Genomic DNA, 26271 nt, shown 5'->3' with positions numbered 1-26271 from the left:
GAACACCAGGATTGGCAAAGTCGCCACTAAGGACATTACATCAAAGTTGGATCAGCCTGTAGAGTGTTTTTCCACTTTAATTTTGGGGGTGACTCCATATCCAGGCCACCATTGGTTAATCACTTTGATTTCCATTGATGATTTTTGTGTGATTTTGTGTTTGTACAGAACAAAGTATTCAATGAGAATATTTCATTCATTCAGATCTAGGATGTGTTATTTGAGTGTTCCCTTTATTTTTTGGAGCAGTGTATATTTTTGCCTAAAATACAAAGGAAATGTGTCATCTTTAACTTTAGCCCTTTTAGAGATCATTTCATCTTCAACTTGCTTAACTGTTTAACTGTTCTCAATAAAGTAATTTTGACCAGGGGTGCACAAACTTTTACATGCCACTGTATATTTTTGGTGCCTCCTTCTTTCCCTGCTATATTTTCCTCAATATAGAAGACCACATGAGCATTTTTACACACATTACCACGTGCACAGACCCAACAAAATAGGCTCCAGGTTTTCCTGTATGGTTGTCCTACGTAGCCTACTATTTTTCTAATGATGGATTATGTTTTGCCGTTGTCTCTGCAGATGGAGCACCCCTAACGCTAGATGCAATATGGGACATGGTCCATGACAGCTATAAACCTCGGCTTCTACATGGACCATGGGAAACTATCACTCAGCAAGTAAGACTGACAGGTTTTCTATTTGTGTGATGCTTTGTAAGGTGGTAAATGCAGTGCTTAAAAGTTTACATACCCCGGCAGAATTTTTCCTTTCTTGGCCTTGTTTCAGAGAATGTGAATGATAACAAAAAAACTTTTTCTCCACTCATGGTTATTGGTTGGGTGAAGTCATTTATTATCAAACTACTGTGTTTTCTCTTTTTAAATAAAAATGACAACCAAAAACATTCACATTATGGTCATAAGAATAGAAGGAACAAAGCGAAAAGGGAGACCAGCAACCAGATGGCTTGATACTATCAAGATATCAGCGGAAAAGACCCTAGTAGACCTATCTAGGCTTGCACAAAATCGATCTTCCTACAGATTGTTCATCCATCAAGTTGCCATGGCTTGAGACTGAGCCACAGGCCATTAAATAATAATAAAATAAACATAAGGATTCATGAGCACTGATATATTTTTTGGCAGGAGATACACTGAAAAGATAGAAAAGACTTTCTAGATGTTGGAAGATGATTTTCAATTCCACCTCCAGTAGTTGTCTCATCAGAGTGCGGCCTCCAAGGCGTTCAGATGATCACACTGGGTCTTGCTTTCAGCAACCCTCTCAAAGAGTGATTTTGATAGGGAAAACTGCTAACATCTGGGCAAATACAGTATTACACGGCATGGTAGGTGAACGGCTGTCCACATAATACAAAGGGAAGTTCCAACCTGCCAGAACTGTGATTGCTTGTACAGATATTACTTTGTCTTCCTTGTTGACTTTAATAGACCCTACAAGTATTTACCTTCATGTACTTAGGTTTAGTATGCTTAACCAAAGTAAAAAATGAACCGTTCTGTAAGTAGATTGTACCACACTCCAGCATCGTCTTTCTTTGCAACTGTTTAAAAGTGCAGAAAGTCAATTACCAGCAACTAGCTGCTATCATACGTCTCTGCCAGGCTCTATGGGTATTTGTTTAACACTTGTAGAAATATCACGATAAACAGGAGTCGGGCTTAAACGGTTTGTACTAAGGCTGGAAATTATCCCCTGTCCATTGTATAGGATAGGGGATAACTTCCTGATAGTTGGGGGTCCAACCAGATACATTCGTACTCATTCTGGAGACACCCGAGTGCTTGGTTCTGCTATCTCTCTAGTCACAATTGAGAATGAATGGAGCGGAGGTGTGAATGCTTGACCCTTAGTCTCTTCAGACAGGACTCTTAAGAGCCCCGTTTTTTGGGATCGCTGGGGGTCCCCACAGTTCTATCCCCAGTGAACAGTAAATTATCCCCTATATTTTATTTAGATCAAATACCTTTAAGTTGGAAAGTGCAAGAACTTTTATAGTTGTTCAGTTATATGCACTATAAATATGACATGTTTCAAGGATAATATGGTAATAGAGTGTGTCTGTAATAGCACGCCTGTATTTAATGGGCATATATATGAAAATGTTATACAACAACCCATTTGGATCACAAACATCATGATTAGAGGTTCAAAAGTGGGAACAGTGCCCCTTTTGTCCACCAAAAACAACTCCATATACATGCCATAATTTATAACAAGGAGAAAAATGGAGCCTTCAATAGCGTAGAACGATTATTCAAATTTTATTACATATAAAGATTAAAATCAGTAACAAAAAACACACCATATAACATATTCCCCCATGATGAAGCGGTCATTTATATAAGCGAAACGTGTGTAGGGGACGTGGGGAATCTTCTCGCCAGGCTGACGTTCCCATTGGCGTCCATCTCCAACTGCTGGGTATGTTCATGAGTCCAATTATTTAATATGTATTCTCCCTTGAGCCTATTGATAACTACCAAGATGTACTAGGTACTATACCTTCCCTTTGGCTCAGGGTTTAACCTATGGACTCATTAGATACTATCAGTATGTACTACGTATAGGAATGCCCTTGTGGCATAGTCACTATTCATGATACCACATTGTAATTGGCGCCACTGGCTGCTCACAGATTGAGGTCTGTGTTGATCACTTTTTTGTTCATAAATGTTATATGGTGTGTTTTTGTTACTGATTTTAATCTTTATATGTAATAAAATTTGAATAATCGTTCTAAGCTGTTGAAGGCTCCATTTTTCTCCTTGTTATATAATATATGAAAATGTACCTGAAACTATAACACAACTTCCAAAATTTTAATAGTTCAAGTGATGAAAAGTACTTTTTAATTTATCTTATTACACAAAAATGCCTGTTTGTCTGCTGAACAGACTCCTCTTGTCCAAACTAGCCTTCTGCAATGATTACTCATTCTCTGCATTTCGCTGATAAAATCTGTACGGGAGAGACAGAGATGAGACAGATATGCTGCTTCACTGAGGTATCATGTTATATCAGCTGCCAATAAAAGTCTATGCAAAAGAGGGAGGGTGGAATGAATGAGCAGCTGGTCACTTTCTTTTTTTCTGCAGCTGCTCCCTCCTCTTCCCCTTTCTCATGTCATAAACTTATATAAGCAGAATTTGTAACTTAAAGGGTTTTTTTTTCAAGCTACCTGCTCGCTGGGAGCGGTGAGCTCCTTTTGATTTGGGCCTGCATCATTCTCATACCACTGGCCTGAACAGTCTCATCTCACATTCTCCAATGTTGCTAGCAGAGCCACCTTTGCCTCTGATACAACAAGAGCGCAGGGACGCTAATGTTGGCTGGATCAGCGATCCAACCAGCTTCAGAGCAGCGCTCGCAAATTATGTAGCAAAGAGATTGCAAATTTTAGCCATTTATCATGTTGAGACAACCCTGTCAGTGAAGCTGAAAATCCGTCTTTGTATTGCTGCTTGCAAAATGGATTTTAGCATTGAATTAAGAGTGGGTGGGTCAGTGCAGGAATCGGGGGGGAGGTTCTGGTAAGTGGAGAAAGATGCAATTTTTTTTAAATAACACTAAAGATACAACGTTTTGATACAATGTAAAGTTGTCAGTGTACAGCTTGTATATCAGTATAAATTTGTTGTGCTCTCTAAATAATTCAACACACAGCCATTAATGTTTAAACCGCTGGCAACAAAAGTGAGTACACCCCTAAGTGAAAATAGCCAATTTATGCCAAATTAGCCATTTTCTCTCCCAGTTGTCATGTGATTCATTAGTGTTACAAGATCTCAGGTGTGAATGGGGAGCAGGTATGGTAAATTTTACATTATCGCTCTCACACTCTCTCATATTGGTCACTGGAAGATCAACATGGCACCTTATTGCAAAGAACTCTCTGAGGAATTGTTGCTCTGCATAAAGATGGCCGAGGCTATAAGAAGATTGCCAGCACCGGGAACTGAGCTGCAGCACAGTGGGCAAGACCATACAGCAGTTTAACAAGACAGGTTTCACTCAGAACAGGCCTTGCCATGGTCGACCAACGAAGTTGAATGCACACGCTCAGCGTCATATCCAGCGGTTGTCTTTTCAAATAGACATATGAGTGCTGCCAGCATTGCTGCAGAGGTTACAACGGTGTGGGGTCAGCCTGTAAGTGCTCAGACGATACGACGCTCACTGCATCAAATAGGTCTGCATGGTTGTCGTCCCAGAAGCAAGCCTCTTCTAAAGATGATGCAAAAGAAAGAGCACAAACACTTTGTTGACGACAAGCAGTCTAAAGACATGGATTACTGAAACCATCTCCTGTGGTCTGATGACACCAAGATAAACTTATTTGGTTCAGATGGTATCAAGCATGTGTGGTGGCAACCAAGTGAGAAGTGCAAAGACAATTGTGTCTTTCCTACAATCAAGCATGGTGGTGGCGCGAGTATCATGGTTGGTGGCTGCATGAGTACTGCCAGCTGTGGGGAGCTACAATTCATTAAGGGAACCTTGAATGCCAACATGTACTGTGACATACTAAAGCGGAGTATGATCCCCTCCCTTCGCAAACTGGGCGCATGGGAGAAATCCAACATCACAACCCCAAACATGCCTCCAAGACGACCACTGCTTTGCTAAAGAAACTGAGAGTAAAGGTGCTAGACTGGCCAAGCATGACTCCAGACCTAAACCCTATTGATCATCTGTGGGGCATCCTCAAATGGAAGGTGTCTCTAACATCGACCAGCTCCCTGATGTTGTCATGGAGGAGTGGAAGAGGATTCCAGTGGACACCAGTGAAGCTCTAGTGAACTCCATGCCCAAGAGAGTTAAGGCAGTGCTTGAAAATAATCCTGGCCACACAAAATATTGGCACTTTGGGCACAAATTTACCATTTTCACTTAGGGGTGTACTCACTTTTGTTGCCAGCGGTTTAGACATTAATGACTGTGTGAGTTATTTAGAGGGCACACGAAATTTACACTGTTATACAAGATTGTATCACATCTTCAGTGTTGTCCCATGAAAAGATATAATAAAATATTTACAAAAATGTGAGGGGTGTACTCACTTTTGAGATATACTGTATATTACAAAGTTTCATCGCTAGGACTAAGGATTTGAACAAAATGAGCTCAAAAGCTTTTTTGAAGGATGGAGTAGCTTGTACAGGTTATTGTAATTATAATTCATTTTACAGGTCACAGTAAAGGATGCTAATGTCATTATATCTCTGCAATATTCTGAGCTGCATATATCACATAATCTTTATGATTCATTAAGATTTTTCCAATGTGTCTGTACAAGATGTTGGCTGTAAGCAATTTTTGGAAAAGTTGTCTAGAAAAAAAAAATCAGGTTGTCAACCATGCCTCCAAGTCTGCTTAAAGGACAATAAAATGTGTGAGTCCTGGGAACTGTAAGAAGGAAATATAAGGGATTTTCAGCCGTTGGTTCGGCTGTGAAGTACTTGACACTCTTCATGAAGCAGCGCTGCACATGCTGATGTGTGATGTCTGCCATGAGAATGATTACGCTGGTAATGCACATACAGAAACACTTGCTGCAGCCCCAGTAAAGACCCCTCTGTGTGCTGTGAAGAAAGGATGCCCTATAAAAGGAGACTTGTTTTATATTCAATGCTCATTAAACTAATTATTTTTTTATCCGGTAAATTCTCTTAATAGATAATAAAGAGATATATAAAAAAAATAGAAACCACTGGTAAGACAATAAGTGAGTATACCTGGATAGACATATATAAAGATTAACGGGTTTGTCCATCAAAAAAAATATAATACAATTAAAAGTTATGCAAACCTCAGTGGTTAACCCCTTTCTGATGTGAGGCGTAATAATACATCTCTGTGACCTGGGCTTAATGACCAGGTACGTATTATTACGCCTCACTGATCGCACCCGCACAGAAGCTGTGCCCGCACCGCTCCCGGCACATTAACCCCGAAGTCAATCGCAGCATTTCCGGGGCAGGCAGAGGTAAGAGAGCCCCCTATCAGCACGAGATCCCGATCGTTGCCATGGTAACCCGATGTCGTCATGACGACATTCGTGTCACCAGGCATCAGGAAGTTAGATAGATCATGCAAAGTGCACGATCTATCTTACTTGTGCCAGTGCAGAGTTGACAGCCTGCATAGCACAGGGATGCTGCTGCATCCCTATGCTATACAAGCGATCAGCCTGCAAAAAATGAAAGTTCCATAGTGGGACAAAGTGTCAAAGTGAAAGAAAGTGTCAGAAAGTGGAAAAAAAAATCGTAAAAATATTAAAAGAAAAATGAAAAAAATAATCCAAAAAAATAAAAATATACTGTACCCATCAATAAATATTATTATGAAAAAAAAAAAAAATAAATAATAGAAGTACACATATCTGGTATCGTCGCATCCGGAACGACCTGACCTATAAAACTATCCCACTAATTAACCCCTTTATTGAACATGGTAAAAAATATAAATAAAAAACTAAACAAAAAACGATGCTTTATCATACCGCCGAACAAAAAATAGAATAAAACGCGATCAAAAATACGATTGTAAATAAAAATGGTACCACTGAAAACGTCATCTTGTCCCGTAAAAAACAAGCCACCATACAGCTCCATCAGCAGAAAAAAAAGTTATAGCTCTCAGAATAAAGCGATGCAAAAAATAATATTTTTTCTATAAAATAGTTTTTATTGTGTAAATGCGCCAAAACATAAAAAAATCTAAATGTAGTATCGCTGTAAATGTACTGACCCGAAAAATAAAGCTGCCTTCAATTTTACCACACGCGGAACGGCTTAAAAAAAAAACAATTCCTGAATTGTTGGTTTTTGTTTATTCTGCCTCCCAAAAATCTGAATAGAAAGCGATCAAAACATATCACGTGCCCAAAAATGGTACCAATAAAAACGTCAACTTGTCCCACAAAAAACAAGCCCTTACGTGACTCTGTCGGCCAAAATAAGGAAAAATGATTGCAGAAACTAGTCTTTGCAAAAAAAAAAAAGCGTCTTTTAGTGTGTGACAGCTGCCAAACATAAAAACCCGATATGAATCTGGTATCGCTGTAACCCGACCCGAAGAATAAAGTCATCTAAACACTTATACCGAATGAGGAACGGCATAAAAAATAAACCCTTACGGTTAGGATTAGGGTTGTGTTAGGATTAGGGTTGTGTTAGGGTTATGTTAGGGTTAGGGTTGTGTTAGGGTTAGGTTGTGTTAGAGTTGGGTTAGGGTTAGAGTTGGGTTAGGGTTGTGTTAGGGTTAGGGTAAGGTTAGGGTAGGGTTAGGGTTGTGTTAGGTTTATGATTAGGATTACGGTTAGGATTCGGGTTACGGTTAGGATTAGGGTTACGGTTAGGATTAGGGTTGTGTTAGGGTTAGGGTCGTTTTAGGGTTGGGATTAGGGTTGTGTTGGGGTTGGGATTTTTTCTAAAGTAAATAAAAAAGAAAAAGATTCCAATATGGCGACCAGTGTTGAGCGCAAGTGCTCGCTACTTGAGTTTGAAGCGGGTGCTCGGGTATGCATCGAGGTATCGCGTCAGCTCTCAATTCCAGCCAATTTTGCATTCAAAAAGTCGCACAGTGTTACTTCCCTTCTGAACCCTGCCGTGCGGCCAAACACTGTATTTTCCCCACATATGGGGTATTGGAGTACTCAGGAGATATTGCACAACAGTTTTTAGGGTCCATTTTCTCCTCTTACCCTTGTGAAAATAAAAAAATTGGGGCTAAAACATCATTTTTGTGGAAAAAGTTTGATTTTTTTATTTTCATGGCTCTACGTTATAAACTTCTGTGAAGCACCTGGGGGTTCAGGGTGCTCACCACAAATCTAGATAAGTTCCTTGAGGGGTCTAGTTTCCAAAATGATGTCACTTGTGGGGGGTTTCCACTATTTAAGCGCATCAGGGGCTCCCCAAACGCGACATGGCGTCCGCTAATTATTCTAGCAAATTTTACATTCAGAAAGTCAAATGGCGCTCCTTCCCTTCCAAGCCCTGCCGTGTGCCCAAACAGTGGTTTTCCCCCACATACGGTGTATCAGCATGCTCAGGAGAAATTGCACAACAAATTTTATGGTCCATTTTTTCCTGTTACCCTTGCAAAAATTTGGGTCTAAAGTAATATTTTTGTGAAAAAAATCTAAATGTTCATTGTTTTCTTCCACATTCCAAAAATTCCTGTGAAGCACCCTGAAGCGTTAATAAACTTGAATTTGGTTTTGAGCACCTTGAGGGGTTTAGTTTTTAGGATGGTGTCATTTTTGGGTATTTTCTGTCATAAAGGCCCCTCAAAGTCACTTCAAATGTGATGTGGTCCCTAAAAAAATTATTTTGTAAATTTTGTTGGAAAAATGAGAAATCGCTGGTCAACTTTTAACCCTTATAACTTCCTAACAAAAAAAAATGTTGATTCCAAAATTGTGCTGATGTAAAGTAGACATGTGGGAAATGTTATTTAATAACTATTTTGTGTGACATATCTCTCTGATTTAAGGGCATGAAAATTCAAAATTTGAAAATTGCAAAATTTTTCAAATTTTCGCCAAATTTCAGATTTTTTCACATAGTAACGCAAGTCATATTGAAGAAATTTTACCACTATCATGAAGTACAATATGTCATGAAAAAATAGTTTCAGAATCAGTGGGATCGGCTAAAGCGTTCCATAGTTATTATCTCATAAAGTGACAGTGGTCAGAATTGTAAAAATTAGCCTGGTCATTAACATGCAAACCATCTTCGGGGGTAAAGGGGTTAAATAAAAAACTGTTGTTTGCATGTGCATACGTCATAAGTAAAGCATCAGTTGGTTCAAGTATAATAAGCTATAAATAACAATGTCTATAATAACCTAATATTAACCCCTTTCTGACGTATAACCTAATAGTACGTCATGGTGACCTGGGCCGATTGGACCAATGACGTATTATTAGGTCATACGGCGATCGCGCCCGCACACAAGCGGTGCGGGGCGATCGCCGCCGGGTGTCAGCTGATTGTCACAGCTGACTCCCGTTGCTATGTGCACGGAGCGGTCCCGCACCTCTCCCGGCACATTAACCCCCTCAATGCTGCTATCGAAATCGATCGCAGCATTGCGGTGGCAAGGGGAGGTGATCGGGATACTCACCTCCTCTTCCGGCCTCTAGCGCTGTCTGCCACGGCTTCCCGGATGTTGCCATGACGACCCAATGTCGTCATGACAATATCCGGTTCACCAGACAGCAGGAAGATTCTTTGGTCATGCGCAGTGCATGACCAAACTATTTTCTCCCTGTGCAGCACTGACAGCCTGTATAGCTGTATAGCTGGGATGGTGCTGAATTCCTGTGCTATAGAGGCGATCAGAATAAAAAAAGTGAAAGTCCCAGAGTGGGACACAGAATAAAAGTCCAAAAAGTGTTAAAAAATGAAAAAAAAAGAAAAAAATTGTAAAAATATTTAAAAAAAAGAATCCACCAAAAATAAAAATATAATGTACCCATCAATAAATATTATTATGAAAAAAAAACCCAAAAAAACAATAAAAGTACACATATTTGGCATCACCGCGTCTGGAACGACCTGACCTATAAAAGTGTCCCACTAGTTAACCCCTTCAGTGAACACGGTAAAAAAAAAAAAACTAAGCAAAACACAATGCTTTATCATCATACAGCCAAACAAAAAATGAAATAACACGCGATCAAAAAGACAAATATAAATAAAAATGGTACCGCTGAAAACGTCATCTTGTCCCGCAAAAAACAAGCCGCCATACAGCTCCATCAGCGGAAAAATAAAAAAGTTATAGCTCTCAGAATAAACTGATGCAAAAAAATATTTTTTTCTATAAAATAGCTTTTATTGTGTAAAAGCGCCAAAACATAGAAAAACGATATAAATATGGTACCGCTGTAAACGTACTGACCCAAAGTATAACGCTGCCTTATCAATTTTACCACACACGGAACAGCATAAAAAAAAAACCATAAAAAAATTCTGGAATTGCTGTTTTTTGTTTATTCTTCCTCCCAAAAATCGGAATAGAAAGCGATCAAAAAATGTCAAGTGCCTGAAAATGGTACCAATAAAAACGTCAAGTCATCCCGCAAAAACCAAGCCGTCATATGATTCTGTCGGCCAAAATATGGAAAAATGATAGCTCTCAAAATATGGCGATGCAAAAACTAGATTTTGCAAAAAAATGCGTCTTTTAGTGTGTGACAGCTGTCAATCATAAAAACCCGATGTGATTCTGGTATCGCTGTAATCACACTGACCCGAAGAATAAAGTCGTCTAATCACTTATACCGCACAAGGAACGGCGTAAAAATAAACTCTAGGGTTTAGGTTAGGGTTGTGTTAGGGTTAGGGTTGTGTTAGGGTTAGGGCTGGGGTTGGGATTTTTTTCAAAAGTAAAAGAAAAGAAAAGATGACGATATGGCGACTAGTGTTGAGCGCAAGTGCTTGCTACTTGAGTTTGCATCGGGGGCTCGGGTATGCACTGAGTATCGCGGGTGATCAAGTGACATACTCGAGTCTCTGCCCCATATGCTTCGTGGCCAAAAAAACCTTGCGGGATTGCCTGCCATGCACGGGTGATCCCCGCATGTTTTTTTTTATGTGTCTAATAACCATGAAACATGCGAGCGGGGACTCGAGCATGTCACTTGAGCACCCGTGATACATGGTGCATACCCGTGTACCTGATGCAAACTCAGGTAGCGAGCACTTGCACTCAAGACTAATGACAACTTATTCAATATGATGACCTAATGTTATCAAATTCTGTGTCGTACCTCTGGATTCAAAATATTCACTATACCCCTTGATAAAATCCTTGAGGGGTGTAGTTTCCAAAATGGGGTCACTTGTGTGGGGGGTTTCCACTGTTTAGGCACATCAGGGGCTCTCCAAACGCAACATGGCATTCGCTCTCAATTCTAACCAATTTTGCGTTCAAAAAGTCACACAATGCTCCTTCCCTTCTCAACTCTGCCGTGCGCCCAAACACTGTATTTTCCCCTAAAACATTTTTTTTGTGGAAAAAGTTTGATTTTTTTATTTTCACAGCTCCATGCTATAAACTTCTGCAAAGCACTTGGGGGTTCAGGGTGCTCACCACACATCTAGATAAGTTCCCTGAGGGGTCTAGTTTCCAAAATGGTGTCACTTTTGGAGTTTTTCCACTGTTTAGGCACATCAGGGGCATATCCGCTAAGTATTCAAGTAAATTTTACATTCAAAAAGTCAAATGGCGCTCCTTCCCTTCCGAACCGTGCTGTGCGCCCAAACAGTGGTTTTCCCCCACATATGAGGTATCTGCTTACTCAGGAGAAATTGCACAACAAACTGCATGGTGCAATTTCTTCTGTTACCCTTATGAAAATGCAAAATTGGGGGCTGAAAAACATTTTTATGGGAAAAATGTGAAAATGTTATTTTTACGGCTCAATGTTCTAAACTCCTATGAAGCACCTGGGGGTTCAAGGTGCTCACCACACATCTAGATAAGTTCCCTGAGGGGTCTAGTGTCCAAAATGGTGTCACTTGTGGGGGGTTTCCACTGTTTAGGCACATCAGGGGCTCTCCGAATGCAACATGGCGTCCGCTAATTATTCAAGCAAATTTTACATTCAAAAAGTCAAATGGCGCTCCTTCTCTTCCGAGCTCTGCCGTGCGCCTAAACAGTGTTTTTTCCCCATGTAAGGGGTATCTGCGTGCTCAGGGGACATTGCGCAACAAATTTTGGGGTCCATTTTTTCCTGTTACCCCTGTGAAAATAAAAAAAATTAACATTAAAATTAACATTTTTGTGAAAAAAGTTAAATGTTATTTTTTTTCTTCCACATTCCAAAAATTCCTGTGAAGCACCTGAAGGGTTAATAAAGTTCTTGAATGTGTTTTGAGCACCTTGAGGGGTGCAGTTTTTATAATGGTGTTACTTTTGGGTATTTTCTGTCATTAAGACCCCTCAAAGTGACTTCAAATGTGATGTGGTCCCTAAAAAAATGGTTTTGTAAATTTTGTTGGAAAAATGAGAAATCGCTGGTCATCTTTTAACCCTTATAGCTCCCTAATAAAAAAAAATTTTGGTTCCAAAATTGTGCTGATATAAAGTAGACATGTGGGAAATGTTATTTATTAAGTATTTTGTGTGACATATCTCTCTGATTTAAGGACATAAAAATTCAAATTTTGAAAACTGCAAAATTTTCAAAATTTTCGCCAAATTTCCTTTTTTTTCACAAATAAACGCAAGTGATATCGAAGAAATTTTACCACTATTATGAAGTACAATATGTCACGAAAAAACAATCTCAGAATCTTGGGATCTGTTCAAACGTTCCAGAGTAATTAGCTTATAAAGTGACAGTGGTCAGAATTGTAAAAATTGGCCCGGTCATTAACGTGCAAACCACCCTCGGGGGTAAAAGGGTTAAGGTTTGAGAGTACTCAGTGGTTGATACCTTTTAATGGCTAACTGAACAGATTGTAACAAATTGCAAGCTTTTGAGACTGCACAGGACTCTTCATGAGGCATAGAATAAAACAAAATCAGAAGAGTCACATATTTATACACAACAGGGCACAATAATAATGCAATAGATGAGACAAGTAACGTGAAGTAGAACTATTAGTATGGGAGGGGGTAGAAAGAGTTGTGGCCATAAATATTGGAGCAGTTCATAGAAAAGGAGTATGAAAGTTTTATTGTCCTGTGATTGAGGTCTGGTCCAGGGTTCTGATGACCCCACAGGTCTGAGGAGCATATTTCTTAGTGGATGTAGAATTAAATAAATCTATGTGACACATTCATTCCTGCACTGAGTGTGTCAAAGGTTTTCATGAGTTTGTATTCCCAAATTTTTCTGTCTTTCTGAGATTTGAAGTTGCCTTTTAATACCAGTAACTTCATATCCTTGATGCTGTGGTCAGAGATACAAAAATGTTTGGCCACAGGTAAATCTATAATTTTTTCTTTTATTATGTAGCGATGAGAATTCATCCTTCTTCAAAGTTTTTGCCCTGTCTCCCCTACATACAGACCCCCAGCTTGACATTTCTTACATATAATTAAGTACACCACATTAGATGTGATGCAGCTGAAAGTACTTGGGATCTTGTAGTCCTGATGTGAGTTTGGGATCTTTACCTTGTCCGTGGTCAGTATATAAAACCTGTTGGTTTACAAATATTCTTGTAAAATACTGACTAAATACTGAATGTAGCCTAACACTAAGGGCTCAATTTATCAAAACCAGCGTTGTTCACGCCGAGCTTGATGAAGGGGGTGAAAAATGCAGATGTGTTGCATGTGTTTCTATCATACTTTTCCTCTGATTGTTCCACTCCTTGGCTTGCAAATACTGATGTAATTTCCTATCTCAGATTTTACCCGTGAATTGACAATATTGAACATGATTTATCAATCTACGAGAACGTTTCTTATATTCATGTGTGAAACATAAATAAATAAAATGATTGTTACTCTTTAACCCCTTACCGCAAACTAACATACGTTGAAAATCCCCTAAAGGGAGAGAAAAAAAAAACAAAGTAAATAATGTAAAAATGTTTTGAAAAGTAGAAACAACATAAAAATTCAAATCACCGCCTTTATCACACACTAAAAGTAAAGATATAATAAAAGAAAAAACATACTGCAGAGGCCATACAGAGAAAAACAATCAAATGCCAGAACTGTGGTTGTTTGGTGACTACACCTCCTTAAAGAATGCAATGAAAAAATTATAAAAAATGTCACTCGTACATATACCAATTGATACCAATAAAAACTTCAGCCTGACGTGCAAAAAACAAACCCTTACACATATCCATTGATAGAAAAATAAACCGTTATAGGTCTCTCAAAATTGGTGACAAAAAATCTGTGCAAGGTTGGGATCTGCATAATTTTACTGATCTGGAGAATCATTTTTTCCAGGGCATTTTTACCATACAATTAACACCATAAAAGCAATAACCCAAAGATAATGGCGGTATTGAATTTTTCATTTCTTCCTACTTGGATTAGTTCCCCATTTTTCCCATTGTATGGTTAAATAGATGGTGTCATTTGAAACTACAACTCGTCCGGCATAAAAACCAGCCCTCATATATCTGTGTCTGTGTAGTAATTAAAATAAATATGAAATATAGAAAGGAAGAAAAAAAATGCATTCGTAAAAATGATAATTGGCTGAGTAGGCGAGGGGTACATGTCGAACACCTGTGCGGAGGTAAGGAGTTAAGAGCACGTGTGATATCCCTCTACCGCAGATGCATCCCTCATATTCTTATTCCTATCATAATGCTTATTCTAATTAGTGGGAATACTTTACATCATGTGTTTTTCTCGGTCCTTGAAAACCATTTCTGCTCAGTGAGCAGTCTGAAGCACCTGTGCTGTACGGCACAATCAGGCATTTGGTCCACAAGATGGAGATGTGGTGGCCTGAGCAGCAGATGGTAGCGTAGTCAAACACTTGTAGTTCTCCCGTCTCGCTTCCCAGCACAGTCTGTTGTGTTCTAACTGCATAATGTCTCCAGCATGTCTATTAAAAAAGGTAGTAAAGGGGACAAGAAGTGGTGCTACTTTGAAATCTGATGTATTTTTTGTCATTTTTTTAGAATTTTCTCCAGGAACATTTATAAAGAGGAGATCCACATTCTCATGTATAAAGACTGAGCAAAAAGTAGAGTAGTTGGTCATAACAGACAATTATTTTTCCACCTTAGGTTAGAAATGTAAAGAAATGAATGATTAATAAAAAAAAAAGACACAATATGTTTTACTGAGATGTAATCCTCTTTATTTTATCCATTGAGGATCAAATCTAGGCCCCAAAGACAGATGCGCTTTTTTAATTTTTCTATTTGGTGAATTCATATGTTAGAATTTTCTTTTTCTTTAATGCATATGTTTTGGCTAAAATAATTTTTGCAATTGGGTTTTATTAAAATTTCTGCACCATTTGCTTTTTATAGCATCTGTGTTGCACTATTGCTGGCTGCAAAATGAGATAAAGAATCCATCAGTGAGCTTGTACTTATGGGAGAGTTTGTAACTCTTTTCTTCCTTATTTGAGCTCTGGTTTGAGCTCCTGTCCCTCAATATTGTCCTATGTGAGGACATTCACTACCTCCGAGCCTCCTGATGAACCTCACATTACACGGGAAATGTGTCGAGTAACATGGTCTCAAAGCAGACACGTATCCTTTATATGAGAAGGTAATGCGTATTAGTAAGTATCAGCTATATTTGGGTTTCTTTGTTTATCCCTGTGTTATTATGGCTTATTAATTATTTTTTATCAGTTTATCTAGTAACCTTTATCAAGTGTTAGGGCTGTTTTCTATCATCAGTGCAGGGCAGTGGAAAAAAAAAAAAGCTGATTATCTCCAGACTGGCCACATTGGGCTTCTGATCACAGCAGGACTGCGCAGGTACATGGAGATGTGAGTAACCTGATAGACACTAGGTATTAACATTTATCACCCTAACCCACCAGGGATGGGGGCATTAACCCCCTTTACCAATTTAGAGAGCCAGAGATTGACACATTAAACCCATTGCCGCCCAAGACCATCATGGATGGGGCAATTAACAGATTGTGACCTTTAGACAACTAGGACTGGGGCCATTAGTGTACATTCACACATGGCCCATCTGACTAAAACTTTCAGAATCCATAGGCTAGCCATCAAACAAACGCTATGCAGATTTAGAGAACTTATTTTCAGTCACAGAAATGTTGTCATCTGTCCATGTGTGTAATTCCTACGGAGGCCATTGGCATTATAAGAAGATAGCCTCACTTACTACTTGGCCCAGAGCACCAGTAAATCTCTGCACTACCCTAGGCCACTAAGGATGTCCCCAATGAAGCTACTTTCTCTTAAAGGTGTACTCACTAAAGGCTATTATGCCTGTGATTGGAGGACTTCATTCTGTTGAATGGATAACAAGCTATTTTCTGGGTCACAACCATTATTAAACAGGATTTTTTTGGATATCATAGAATCATAGAATGTTAGGGTTGGAGGGGACCTCCAGGGTCATCGTGTCCAACCCCCTGGTCAATGCAGAATTCACTAAACCATCTCCGACAGATGTCTGTCCAGCCTTTGTTTGAAGACTTCCATTGAAGGAGAACTCACCACTTCTCATGGCTGCCTGTTCCACTCATTGATCACCCTCACTGTCAAAAAGTTTTTTCTAATATCTAATCTGTATCGTCTCCCAATCAGTTTCATTCCATTGCTTCTAGTATTTCCATGTGCATATGAGAATAAGGATGATTCCTCTACAGTGTGACAGCCCTGCAGATATTTGTAGACAGCTATTAAGTCTCCTCTTAGCCTTCTTTTTTGCAAGCTAAACATTCCCAGCTCCTTTAATCCTTCCTCGTAGGACATAGTTTGCAGTCCGCTCACTATCCTGGTAGCTCTTCTCTGTTAGGATATTAGGTAGTTATTGGTGATTTCCTGTTTATGCAGTTGCCTGATATTTGAAGAGAAGTGACATTCAGATCATTAATAGATGCACAATAACTATAAAGTCAGAATGTATAGATAGGAGAAGGCACTAGAGGCGTACGTTCCACATTATAGCATAAGAGACAGTAGTGATAGACAGATATATGGAATCAGCAGATCTGGATGCATGTCTTGTTAAATATTCCAAATCCTGCTTCAGAAAGTGACGGTGGTAACACTGGCGCTTCATTCATGTCACTTGTACTCTCTGATAAATCAGCTGTCTTTGTTATTCCTCTGGACACATCATGTCGCTCATGTCTTCCTCGCTTTCACCTTACACTGATTTTTTAATTCATTCTTTATTTTGATGCCTACTATCATGAATCATAAGAATGTGACACAGAGGTAAACAGATCAGATAGCAGAACATTGTGTTTGTAGGTCATACATTTTCCACAGGCGAGCAATAATTCAATGCTGTTGTTGAATAGGAGTGGAGCATATAGCGGCACTCTGCTTAGGAGGATGGATTGAGTTTATCAACGTTCAGCCATCTGAAGACACACAACTTCTCTCTGATGCTAGAACTGTCACTACCTGGCATCCTGTTACTTCATGATCTGTTTTATGACTTTAAAAGGAACCTGTCACCATGAAGATGCAGTCCAATCTGCCGGCACCATGTTATAGAGCAGATTGCTATATAGGTTTATTGGAAAAGATTCAGTGTAACTGGTATTTTATACATTTAAACCTCTGCTTATTTTGGGCTCTTGAGTCCAGTGCGGAGAGCTAATCAGTGATTGACAGCCTTCCTTGTATACAGAGAAAGCTGCCAATCACTGATTAGATCCGCCCACTTAAATCATAATCTCAAAATGAGAAGAGGTTTAAATGAATAAAAAACAAGTTATACTGAACCTTTTACCATAAAACTATATATTAATCTGCTCAGCTTCTTCTGCACTATACCAAACTGCCTGCAGATTGGACTATATTTCCCCAAAATCAAAGCCATTTAAATGAGTTGTCAGGGCATATGGCATTCATGACTTTTCTGCAGGATAGGTCTTCAGTGTCAGATTGGTTTGGGTTTGACACTTGGCGCCCTCATCGATCAGCTGTTTCTTGCTTCAGCTTTGGCTGGATGTAAACACTTTTTACGTAGCTGCGGAGCTCAGATCCATTCAAAGTTTAGTGGTCACTGCAGTACCGCTTCTATGTAAAAGAACAGTGTTCTCAACTAATTGGTGGGTGCACCAGGTGTTGAGCACCCACTGATCTACTATTGATAGGTCATTAACACCGTATGCCTGGACAACCCCTTTAATAAAAGTATTAAAATGTATTGATGTTCCATCTTCAATTAACATTCAAATGTAAAACCTTTCCCCTAAAGACAGAATATATTTCCAGATTAATCAGCCTTTCTAGATATATGCATTATTAAATGTTAGGAGTGATCTACAATAGTTTTGGCTTTGTGTCCATATTATGCCCATATAAATCTGTTTTTAATATAATATGATATATCAACCCCAACTAATCTGACTGCTGTCACTTTCCAGTAGCATTTGGCTTATATAGAGGAAAGGCAGACTGAATGAAACTATCAACAGAACAGGATGTCACCTACATCCTACTAGAGAAGAGAAGAGGAACATTTGTGAACTTTATTGATCAACTGGTTTGGAGGTTGGGTTAAAAAGAAACTAAACCTGTGTTCATATAAGAGCTGGCTCCATGAACTGCAATGAATGCAATAACCCTCCAGGAGATTACGCTGCTCTCTAGTTGAAGTCTGGCGAATTTACACAGAGTTGCAAACTAAATCGCCACTAGTCAAGATTACTTCCTGCTGCACCTGGTATTCAGTCCACCATCGATTTTGTCCTCTCCGCTCTTCACTTGTGCTTCTTTTGCAGTCACTACACCCAGGGCTGGGACAAGGAATTTTGGTGCCCTGGGCAGATGAAGCCGATGGCACCCCCACCTTCCCCTGACATACCCTCAGCCCCCAAGTAAAGGAATGTGTCAGAGACTAAGGCAAAAGGTCCCCTAACGTAATCTTCTCCCCCTCCAATGGATCAGGTAACAAGCTCTTCCACAAAAATACCAGCAGTTGTAAAAAAAAGTGGTGTACTTTAGGGGTGAAGCTCAACAGCAAGTGCAATTTCAAAGTTAGATATAGAATTATTCATTGTTTGGGAACCATTTACACGATACTAGGTACAAATGGCGATATTCATTCCTGACGTCCTATATTTTGTAACGGGTCTGGGAGGCGGAACCTCTGAGCAACTTATACAAGGGGGCAGTCCTTGTAAGGAAGCGGGTGGCGACCAGGGAAGACAGGCAGGCGGTCACAGCCGGTGACCGGGACAGTCTCTGGGTAAACGGGCAGGAGGTCACAGCAAGTGACCGGGACAGTCTCTGGGTAAACGGGCAGGAGGTCGCGGCAAGTGACCGGGGCAGTCTCTGGGTAAACGGGCAGGAGGTCACGGCAAGTGACCGGGGCAGTCTCTGGGTAAACGGGCAGGAGGTCACGGCAAGTGACCGGGGCAGTCTCTGGGTAAACGGGCAGGAGGTCACGGCAAGTGACCGGGGCAGTCTCTGGGTAAACGGGCAGGTACGACCTGTGACGGCTGAGCCTCCAGGTAGGCTAGCAGGCAGATGGCAGATGAGTGCTCCCAGGTGAGCAGGCGAGAGTCTCAGGATAAGCAGGTGGTCACAGCATGTGACGGCGGAGCCTCCAAGTAGGCTAACAGGCAGGTAGCAGATGAGCGCTCCCAGGTGAGCGGGCAAGAGTCTCTGGACTGGCAGGTGGTCACAGCACGTGACGGCGGAGCCCCTAGGTAGGCTAACAGGCAGGTAGCAGATGAGCGCTCCCAGGTGAGTGGGCAAGAGTCTCTGGACTGGCAGGTGGTCACAGCACGTGACGGCGGAGCCTCCAGGTAGGCTATCAGGCAGGTAGCAGGTGAGCGCTCCCAGGTGAGCGGGCAAGAGTCTCTGGACTGGCAGGTGGTCACAGCACGTGACGGCGGAGCCTCCAGGTAGGCTATCAGGCAGGTAACAGGTGAGCGCTCCCAGGTGAGCGGGCAAGCTGGTCCATAGACAGACTGACAGGTGTCGGAAGGCAGACCGTCGGACCTCAGGCTAGCAAGCGGGAAAGCGGATGACAGGCAGGAATCAGGCAGCAAACTGGCAGGAGACTGGCAGGTAACTGGCAGGTAACTGGCAGGAAACTGGCAACAGGACCTGAGGGCTGAAGCAGAGTAGTGAACAGTGCAACAACATTGCTCGGGCACCTCCATTTTGGAGGAGGTGCCTTATATATGGAGGGATCCTCTGGCCATTGGCCGGGGACTCCTTAGGACGACGCGCGCGGCCCCTTTAAGAGAGGGGGAGCGCGCGCGCGCCCTAAGCACAGTGACCGGGGGAGAGCGGGCGCTGCAAGCAGATCGGGAGGAAGCCGCCGGGCACGGAGCAGAGAGGTGAGGGGAACAGCGTCCCTGCCTAGCAGGAGGCAGGGACGCCGACGCTACAGTACCCCCCCCTTTAGGCCCCCCCTTTTTTAGGCCAGACAAAAATTTAGCAAGGATGAGAGGGGCATGGATGTTCTCCCGGGGCTCCCATGTTCTCTCCTCAGGACCAAACCCCTTCAAATCCACTAGAAAAAAGGTCTTTCCTCTTACCCTTTTGGTGGCCAGAATGTTCTCTACCTCAAACTCGTCTTCAGCAGAAACCGGAGCAGGAGGCGTACCTGTAGACTTGGAAAAGGAGTTAAGTACCACGGGTTTGAGAAGAGATACATGGAAGGAGTTAGGGATCCGTAAGTTGGCCGGGAGTTTCAATTTATAGGCCACCGGGTTGATCTGTTTGATAACCTCCAGTGGGCCGATGAACCGAGGCCCTAACTTATAAGAAGGAATCTTGAGCCGGACATATTTGGATGAGAGCCAGACTTTATCTCCGGGACGAAATTGAGGGGAATCCAGGCGTTTTTTGTCGGCGTGTCTCTTCATCCGCTCGGACGACTGAAGGAGTGCGGATCGGGTACTCTCCCAAATGGAGGAAAATTTGCTAACGAGAGATTCCGCAGCCGGGTTGTCCACAGAGGTGGAGACAGGAAAAGGGATCCGAGGATGCTGACCGAAGACTACAAAAAACGGGGATTTAGAAGAAGATTCGCTCTCGTGATTGTTGTAAGAGAACTCGGCCCATGGTAGGAGATCCACCCAGTCTGAATGGTGGGCATTAACGAAGTGCCGGAGGTAACTGGTCAAATTCTGATTGATCCGCTCCACTTGACCATTGGACTGTGGGTGGTAAGCGGAGGAGAAGTCCAGGGTGACGTCGAGCAGTTTACATGTGGCTCTCCAGAAGCGTGAGGTGAACTGAACCCCACGATCCGACACGATGTGGAGAGGCAGACCATGGAGACGGAAAATGTGGCGGATAAAGTCTTTAGCTAGCTCGGGAGCAGACGGGAGGCCTGGCAGGGGAATAAAATGAGCCATTTTGGAAAAGCGGTCAGCGACCACCCAAATGACCGTACAACCGGCAGAGACGGGGAGATCTGTTATGAAGTCCATAGCTATATGTTGCCACGGGGCAGCAGGCACAGGCAGAGGAAGAAGGCGGCCGGTAGGCAGGTGTCTCGGAACTTTGTTGCGGGCGCAGGACACACAGGCAGAAACAAAGTCAATTACATCCTTGTGCAGGGTAGGCCACCAGTAGTGCCGGGTAATAAGCTGGAGGGTCTTTTTCTGACCGGCGTGCCCAGCTAGCTTAGACGAGTGACCCCAGTGTAGAATCTTCTCCCGATCGGACTCCGTTACGAACGTCTTACCGGGAGGGAGACGATTTAGGCCCACGGGGGCTACCTGCATTACTCTGGCGGGATCGATGATGTGTTTAGGCTCCTCCTCAAGATCAGACACCAGAAAGGATCGGGGACAGGGTGTCAGCTTTGATGTTCTTGTCAGCCGGACGAAAATGAAGAATGAAATCAAAGCGGGCAAAAAACAAAGACCACCGGGCCTGGCGCGGGTTAAGTCTCTGGGCACTCTGGAGATATGCCAAGTTCTTGTGGTCAGTGTAAATTATTACCGGGTGGAGAGCCCCCTCGAGCAGGTAACGCCACTCCTCCAGTGCCATCTTAATGGTCAACAATTCTCGGTCTCCTATAGAATAATTGCGCACAGAAGAGGAGAAAAGTTTGGAGAAAAAGCCGCAGGTTACCTTTCTTCCGGAAGAAGATTTTTGGGTAAGTACCGCCCCAGCTCCGGAGGAGGAAGCGTCAACTTCTAGGAAGAATTGTTTGTTGCCGTCCGGACGATGCAGCACCGAGGCGGAGAGGAAGGCCTGTTTTAAGGAAAGAAATGCTTCCTCTGCTTCGGGCGGCCATTCTCTGGGGTTCGTACCTTTACGGGTGAGAGCAGAGATAGGGGCGGTCCGGGAAGAGAAGTGCGGTATGAACAGGCGGTAATAGTTGGCGAAGCCCAGGAACCGCTGAATAGCCTTCAACCCCTCTGGTCGGGGCCACTTCTGGATGGCAGACAGTTTCTCAGGATCCATTTGTAGACCTGTCTGAGAGATTATGTAGCCCAGAAATGGAAGTGAGGTCTGCTCAAAGATGCACTTCTCATATTTAGCGTAGAGGTGGTTCTGCCTGAGCCTGAGCAGGACCTGACGAACGTCCCTCCGGTGAGTAGGAAGATCTGGAGAGAAGACCAAGATATCGTCCAGGTACACCACCACGCAGGAGTAGAGAAGATCACGGAAAATGTCATTGACCAACTCTTGAAAGACGGCAGGAGCGTTACAGAGACCGAAGGGCATCACAAGGTACTCATAGTGGCCGTCCCGGGTATTGAATGCCGTCTTCCACTCATCCCCCTGACGGATACGGACCAGGTTATACACCCCACGGAGATCCAGTTTGGTGAAAATTCTAGCCCCCCTCAGACGGTCAAATAATTCAGGAATAAGCGGAAGGGGGTATTTATTCTTCACAGTAATCTGGTTTAGGCCTCTATAGTCTATACATGGACGGAGTGAGCCGTCCTTCTTTTTGACAAAGAAGAAGCCTGCTCCCGCCGGGGAGGTAGATTTCCGGATAAATCCCCGGGCCAGGTTCTCCTCAATATATTCAGACATGGACCGGGTTTCAGCAGCGGACAAAGGGTAGATTCGCCCACGGGGAGGAGTAGAGCCGGGCATCAGGTCGATTGGGCAGTCGTATGGTCTATGAGGAGGTAAAGTCTCTGCCTCTTTTTTATTGAAGACATCCGCATAAGACCAATAGGGAACCGGAAGACCGGGCAGATTGGCTGGGGTAGGAGAAGGACGGGCAGGACGAACGGGAACTAGACAAGTCTTATGGCAGTCCTGTCCCCAGCGAAGGACCTCTCCAGTCTGCCAATCAAGCACGGGTGCATGTTTCTGGAGCCAAGGCAGGCCAAGCAATAGTGCGTGAGAGAGTCCAGGCAGAACATGAAAGGAGATGCTCTCAGAATGCAGCATTCCCACCTGTAGAGTCAGAGATTCGGTGATGAGTTGGATGGGATGTGGTAAGAGGCCCCCATCCACGGCGGCGACAGATAAAGGTACGGCCAGAGGTTTGGTGGGAATGTGGTATTTTTCTACCAGGGATAGAGAGATGAGATTTCCACAGCTCCAGAGTCAAGTTGAGCCAGTTCAAAATAGCGGTTCTCTCCGCAGAAGATAGAAACAGACAGCATCAGGGATGGAGAGGGTTTACTTTTGTCTAGGGCGACCTCTCCGAGCGATCCTAGACACAGGCGTTTCCCGGCCTCTCAGGGCAGGAACGGATCCGGTGCTCCTTACTGCCACAGTAGAAACAGCTCCCCTCGGCACGACGTAAGTCTTGACGGGTCTTGACCATTTTGGTCTGGTCGACCTGTATAGGCTCAGGTGAGTGTGCTTGGAGAGTGACGGGTCTCTGAGAGGTAGGGACTAGACGTGGAATCCTCCTCTCACGGGTGACCTCCCTAGCGCGCTCCTGGAACCGGATGTCAATCCGGGTGGCAAGTGTAATAAAGTCGTCGAGAGTGGTAGGAATGTCCCGACCGGCGAGTTCATCTTTAATACTGCCGGACAGACCCTCCCAGAAGACGGACACCAGGGCGTCGTTATCCCAGGCCAGCTCCGAAGCAAGAGTACGGAACCGTATGGCATATTGGCCCACGGTGAGACTCCCTTGACGGAGGCGTAGCAGAGATGAGGCGGATGAGGTCCTCCGTCCGGGTTCGTCGAAGACCTTCCGGAAAGCCATGAGAAAGGCTGGCAGGTCGGACACCAGAGGGTCTCCTCTCTCCCACAGAGGATTTAGCCAAGCCAGTGCCTCTCCCGTGAGATGGGACATGATGAAGGCTACTTTGGCCCGGTCGGAATTAAACTGGTGGGACTGGTGTTCAAAGTGCAGAGTGCACTGGTTAATGAAGCCCCGAGCTTGAGCGGAGTCGCCTCCGAAGCGAGGAGGTGCAGAAAGCCGGATTCCAGAGCAGGATACTATGGTATTGGTGGTTGCTGGTGGGGCAGTCAAAGTGTCCAGGCGAGTATTGACATTCCGCAGGTGACCCAGGATGGACTCCTGTTGGGACCTCTGTCGGGACAGTTCATGACAAAGGTCCGAGAGCGAGGGAGCTTGGGTGCCACCGGGTTCCATGGCCCGAGCAAACTGTAACGGGTCTGGGAGGCGGAACCTCTGAGCAACTTATACAAGGGGGCAATCCTTGTAAGGAAGTGGGTGGCGACCAGGGAAGACAGGCAGGCGGTCACAGCAGGTGACCGGGACAGTCTCTGGGTAAACGGGCAGGAGGTCACAGCAAGTGACCGGGACAGTCTCTGGGTAAATGGGCAGGAGGTCACAGCAAGTGACCGGGGCAGTCTCTGGGTAAACGGGCAGGAGGTCGCGGCAAGTGACCGGGGCAGTCTCTGGGTAAACGGGCGGGAGGTCACGGCAAGTGACCGGGGCAGTCTCTGGGTAAACGGGCAGGAGGTCACGGCAAGTGACCGGGGCAGTCTCTGGGTAAACGGGCAGGAGGTCACAGCAAGTGACCGGGGCAGTCTCTGGGTAAACGGGCAGGTACGACCTGTGACGGCTGAGCCTCCAGGTAGGCTAGCAGGCAGATGGCAGATGAGTGCTCCCAGGTGAGCAGGCCAGAGTCTCAGGATAAGCAGGTGGTCACAGCATGTGACGGCGGAGCCTCCAGGTAGGCTAACAGGCAGGTAGCAGATGAGCGCTCCCAGGTGAGCGGGCAAGAGTCTCTGGACTGGCAGGTGGTCACAGCACGTGACGGCGGAGCCTCTAGGTAGGCTAACAGGCAGGTAGCAGATGAGCGCTCCCAGGTGAGCGGGCAAGAGTCTCTGGACTGGCAGGTGGTCACAGCACGTGACGGCGGAGCCTCCAGGTAGGCTATCAGGCAGGTAGCAGGTGAGCGCTCCCAGGTGAGCGGGCAAGAGTCTCTGGACTGGCAGGTGGTCACAGCACGTGACGGCGGAGCCTCCAGGTAGGCTATCAGGCAGGTAACAGGTGAGCGCTCCCAGGTGAGCGGGCAAGCTGGTCCATAGACAGACTGACAGGTGTCGGAAGGCAGACCGTCGGACCTCAGGCTAGCAAGCGGGAAAGCGGATGACAGGCAGGAATCAGGCAGCAAACTGGCAGGAGACTGGCAGGTAACGGGCAGGAAACTGGCAACGGGACCTGAGGGCTGAAGCAGAGTAGTGAACAGTGCAACAACATTGCTCGGGCACCTCCATTTTGGAGGAGGTGCCTTATATATGGAGGGATCCTCCGGCCATTGGCCGGGGACTCCTTAGGACGACGCACGCGGCCCCTTTAAGAGAGGGGGAGCGCTCACGCGCGCGCCCTAAGCACAGTGACCGGAGGAGAGCGGGCGCTGCAAGCACATCGGGAGGAAGCCGCCGGGCACGGAGCAGAGAGGTGAGGGGAACAGCGTCCCTGCCTAGCAGTAGGCAGGGACGCCGACGCTACATATTTTACATGTCAGACACAAGGATAGTCATGGAAACTAATATCTTAACTTTAATGCGGGCTAATTGGTTTCAGTAAAGGTGTACAGCATTTGGCGGATACCCTAATGGAAACTAAACAGGTCCCATTATAGAAAAAGGGATACGTATGATGGTCTTTACTTCTGTCATGCAACAAATACAAGTTTTGCAGCAAAACCGATAGTGGTTCTGGTGTCATATTCCTGTACTGATGGTGATGCATTCATGGTAGTGATGGTTGTACTGGTGCTATATTCATGTACTACTGATGGCTCTGGTGATGTATGCGTGTAGTGATGATGGTTCTGGTGCTGTATTTGTTACCAGAACCATCATCAGTGCATAAATGGAACACCAGAACCATCATCAGTACTTAAATACAGCACCAGAATCCTAATCGGTAAATAAATAGGTGACTAGAACCAACATCAGTATATGAATACATCACCAGACCCACCGTCTATACATGTATACATCACCATAACCACAATCAGTGCATTAATGAGTCACCAGAACTTCAATTAGTACATGAATACATCACGATAACCACCATCAGTGAATGGATACAACATCAGTATATGTATATACTGACGAGCAAAAGAGTGAGAATGTTTTCACCATCCTCTACTGCATCGAACGTGAGACTACCATCATTTTAGAGACAATCATCTTGGCTATCTCATACATAAATTTGACTTGCAACTAATTAGCATGTGATTCGTTT

The 26271-nt window shown here is 43.8% G+C and overlaps 1 protein-coding gene across 1 annotated transcript in view; it reads left to right on the top strand.

The window, feature by feature from the left end:
- Window positions 1-26271, top strand: part of ATG10 (autophagy related 10) — a 267723-nt gene that overhangs the window by 159462 nt on the left and 81990 nt on the right. Inside the window, exon 5 of the mRNA XM_073679166.1 lies at window positions 586-683. Within this exon, the coding sequence (XP_073535267.1) occupies window positions 586-683 (98 nt within the window). The remainder of the gene's footprint in view (window positions 1-585; window positions 684-26271) is intronic.

This window comes from Phyllobates terribilis, unplaced genomic scaffold (genome assembly GCF_046119375.1).
Source record: "Phyllobates terribilis strain yellow unplaced genomic scaffold, ASM4611937v1 Scaffold_1__5_contigs__length_1240528914, whole genome shotgun sequence".
Classification (NCBI taxonomy): domain Eukaryota; kingdom Metazoa; phylum Chordata; class Amphibia; order Anura; family Dendrobatidae; genus Phyllobates; species Phyllobates terribilis.
The sequence above is the reverse complement of the archived record's forward strand: the minus strand, read 5'-3'. Positions and strand labels throughout refer to the sequence as shown.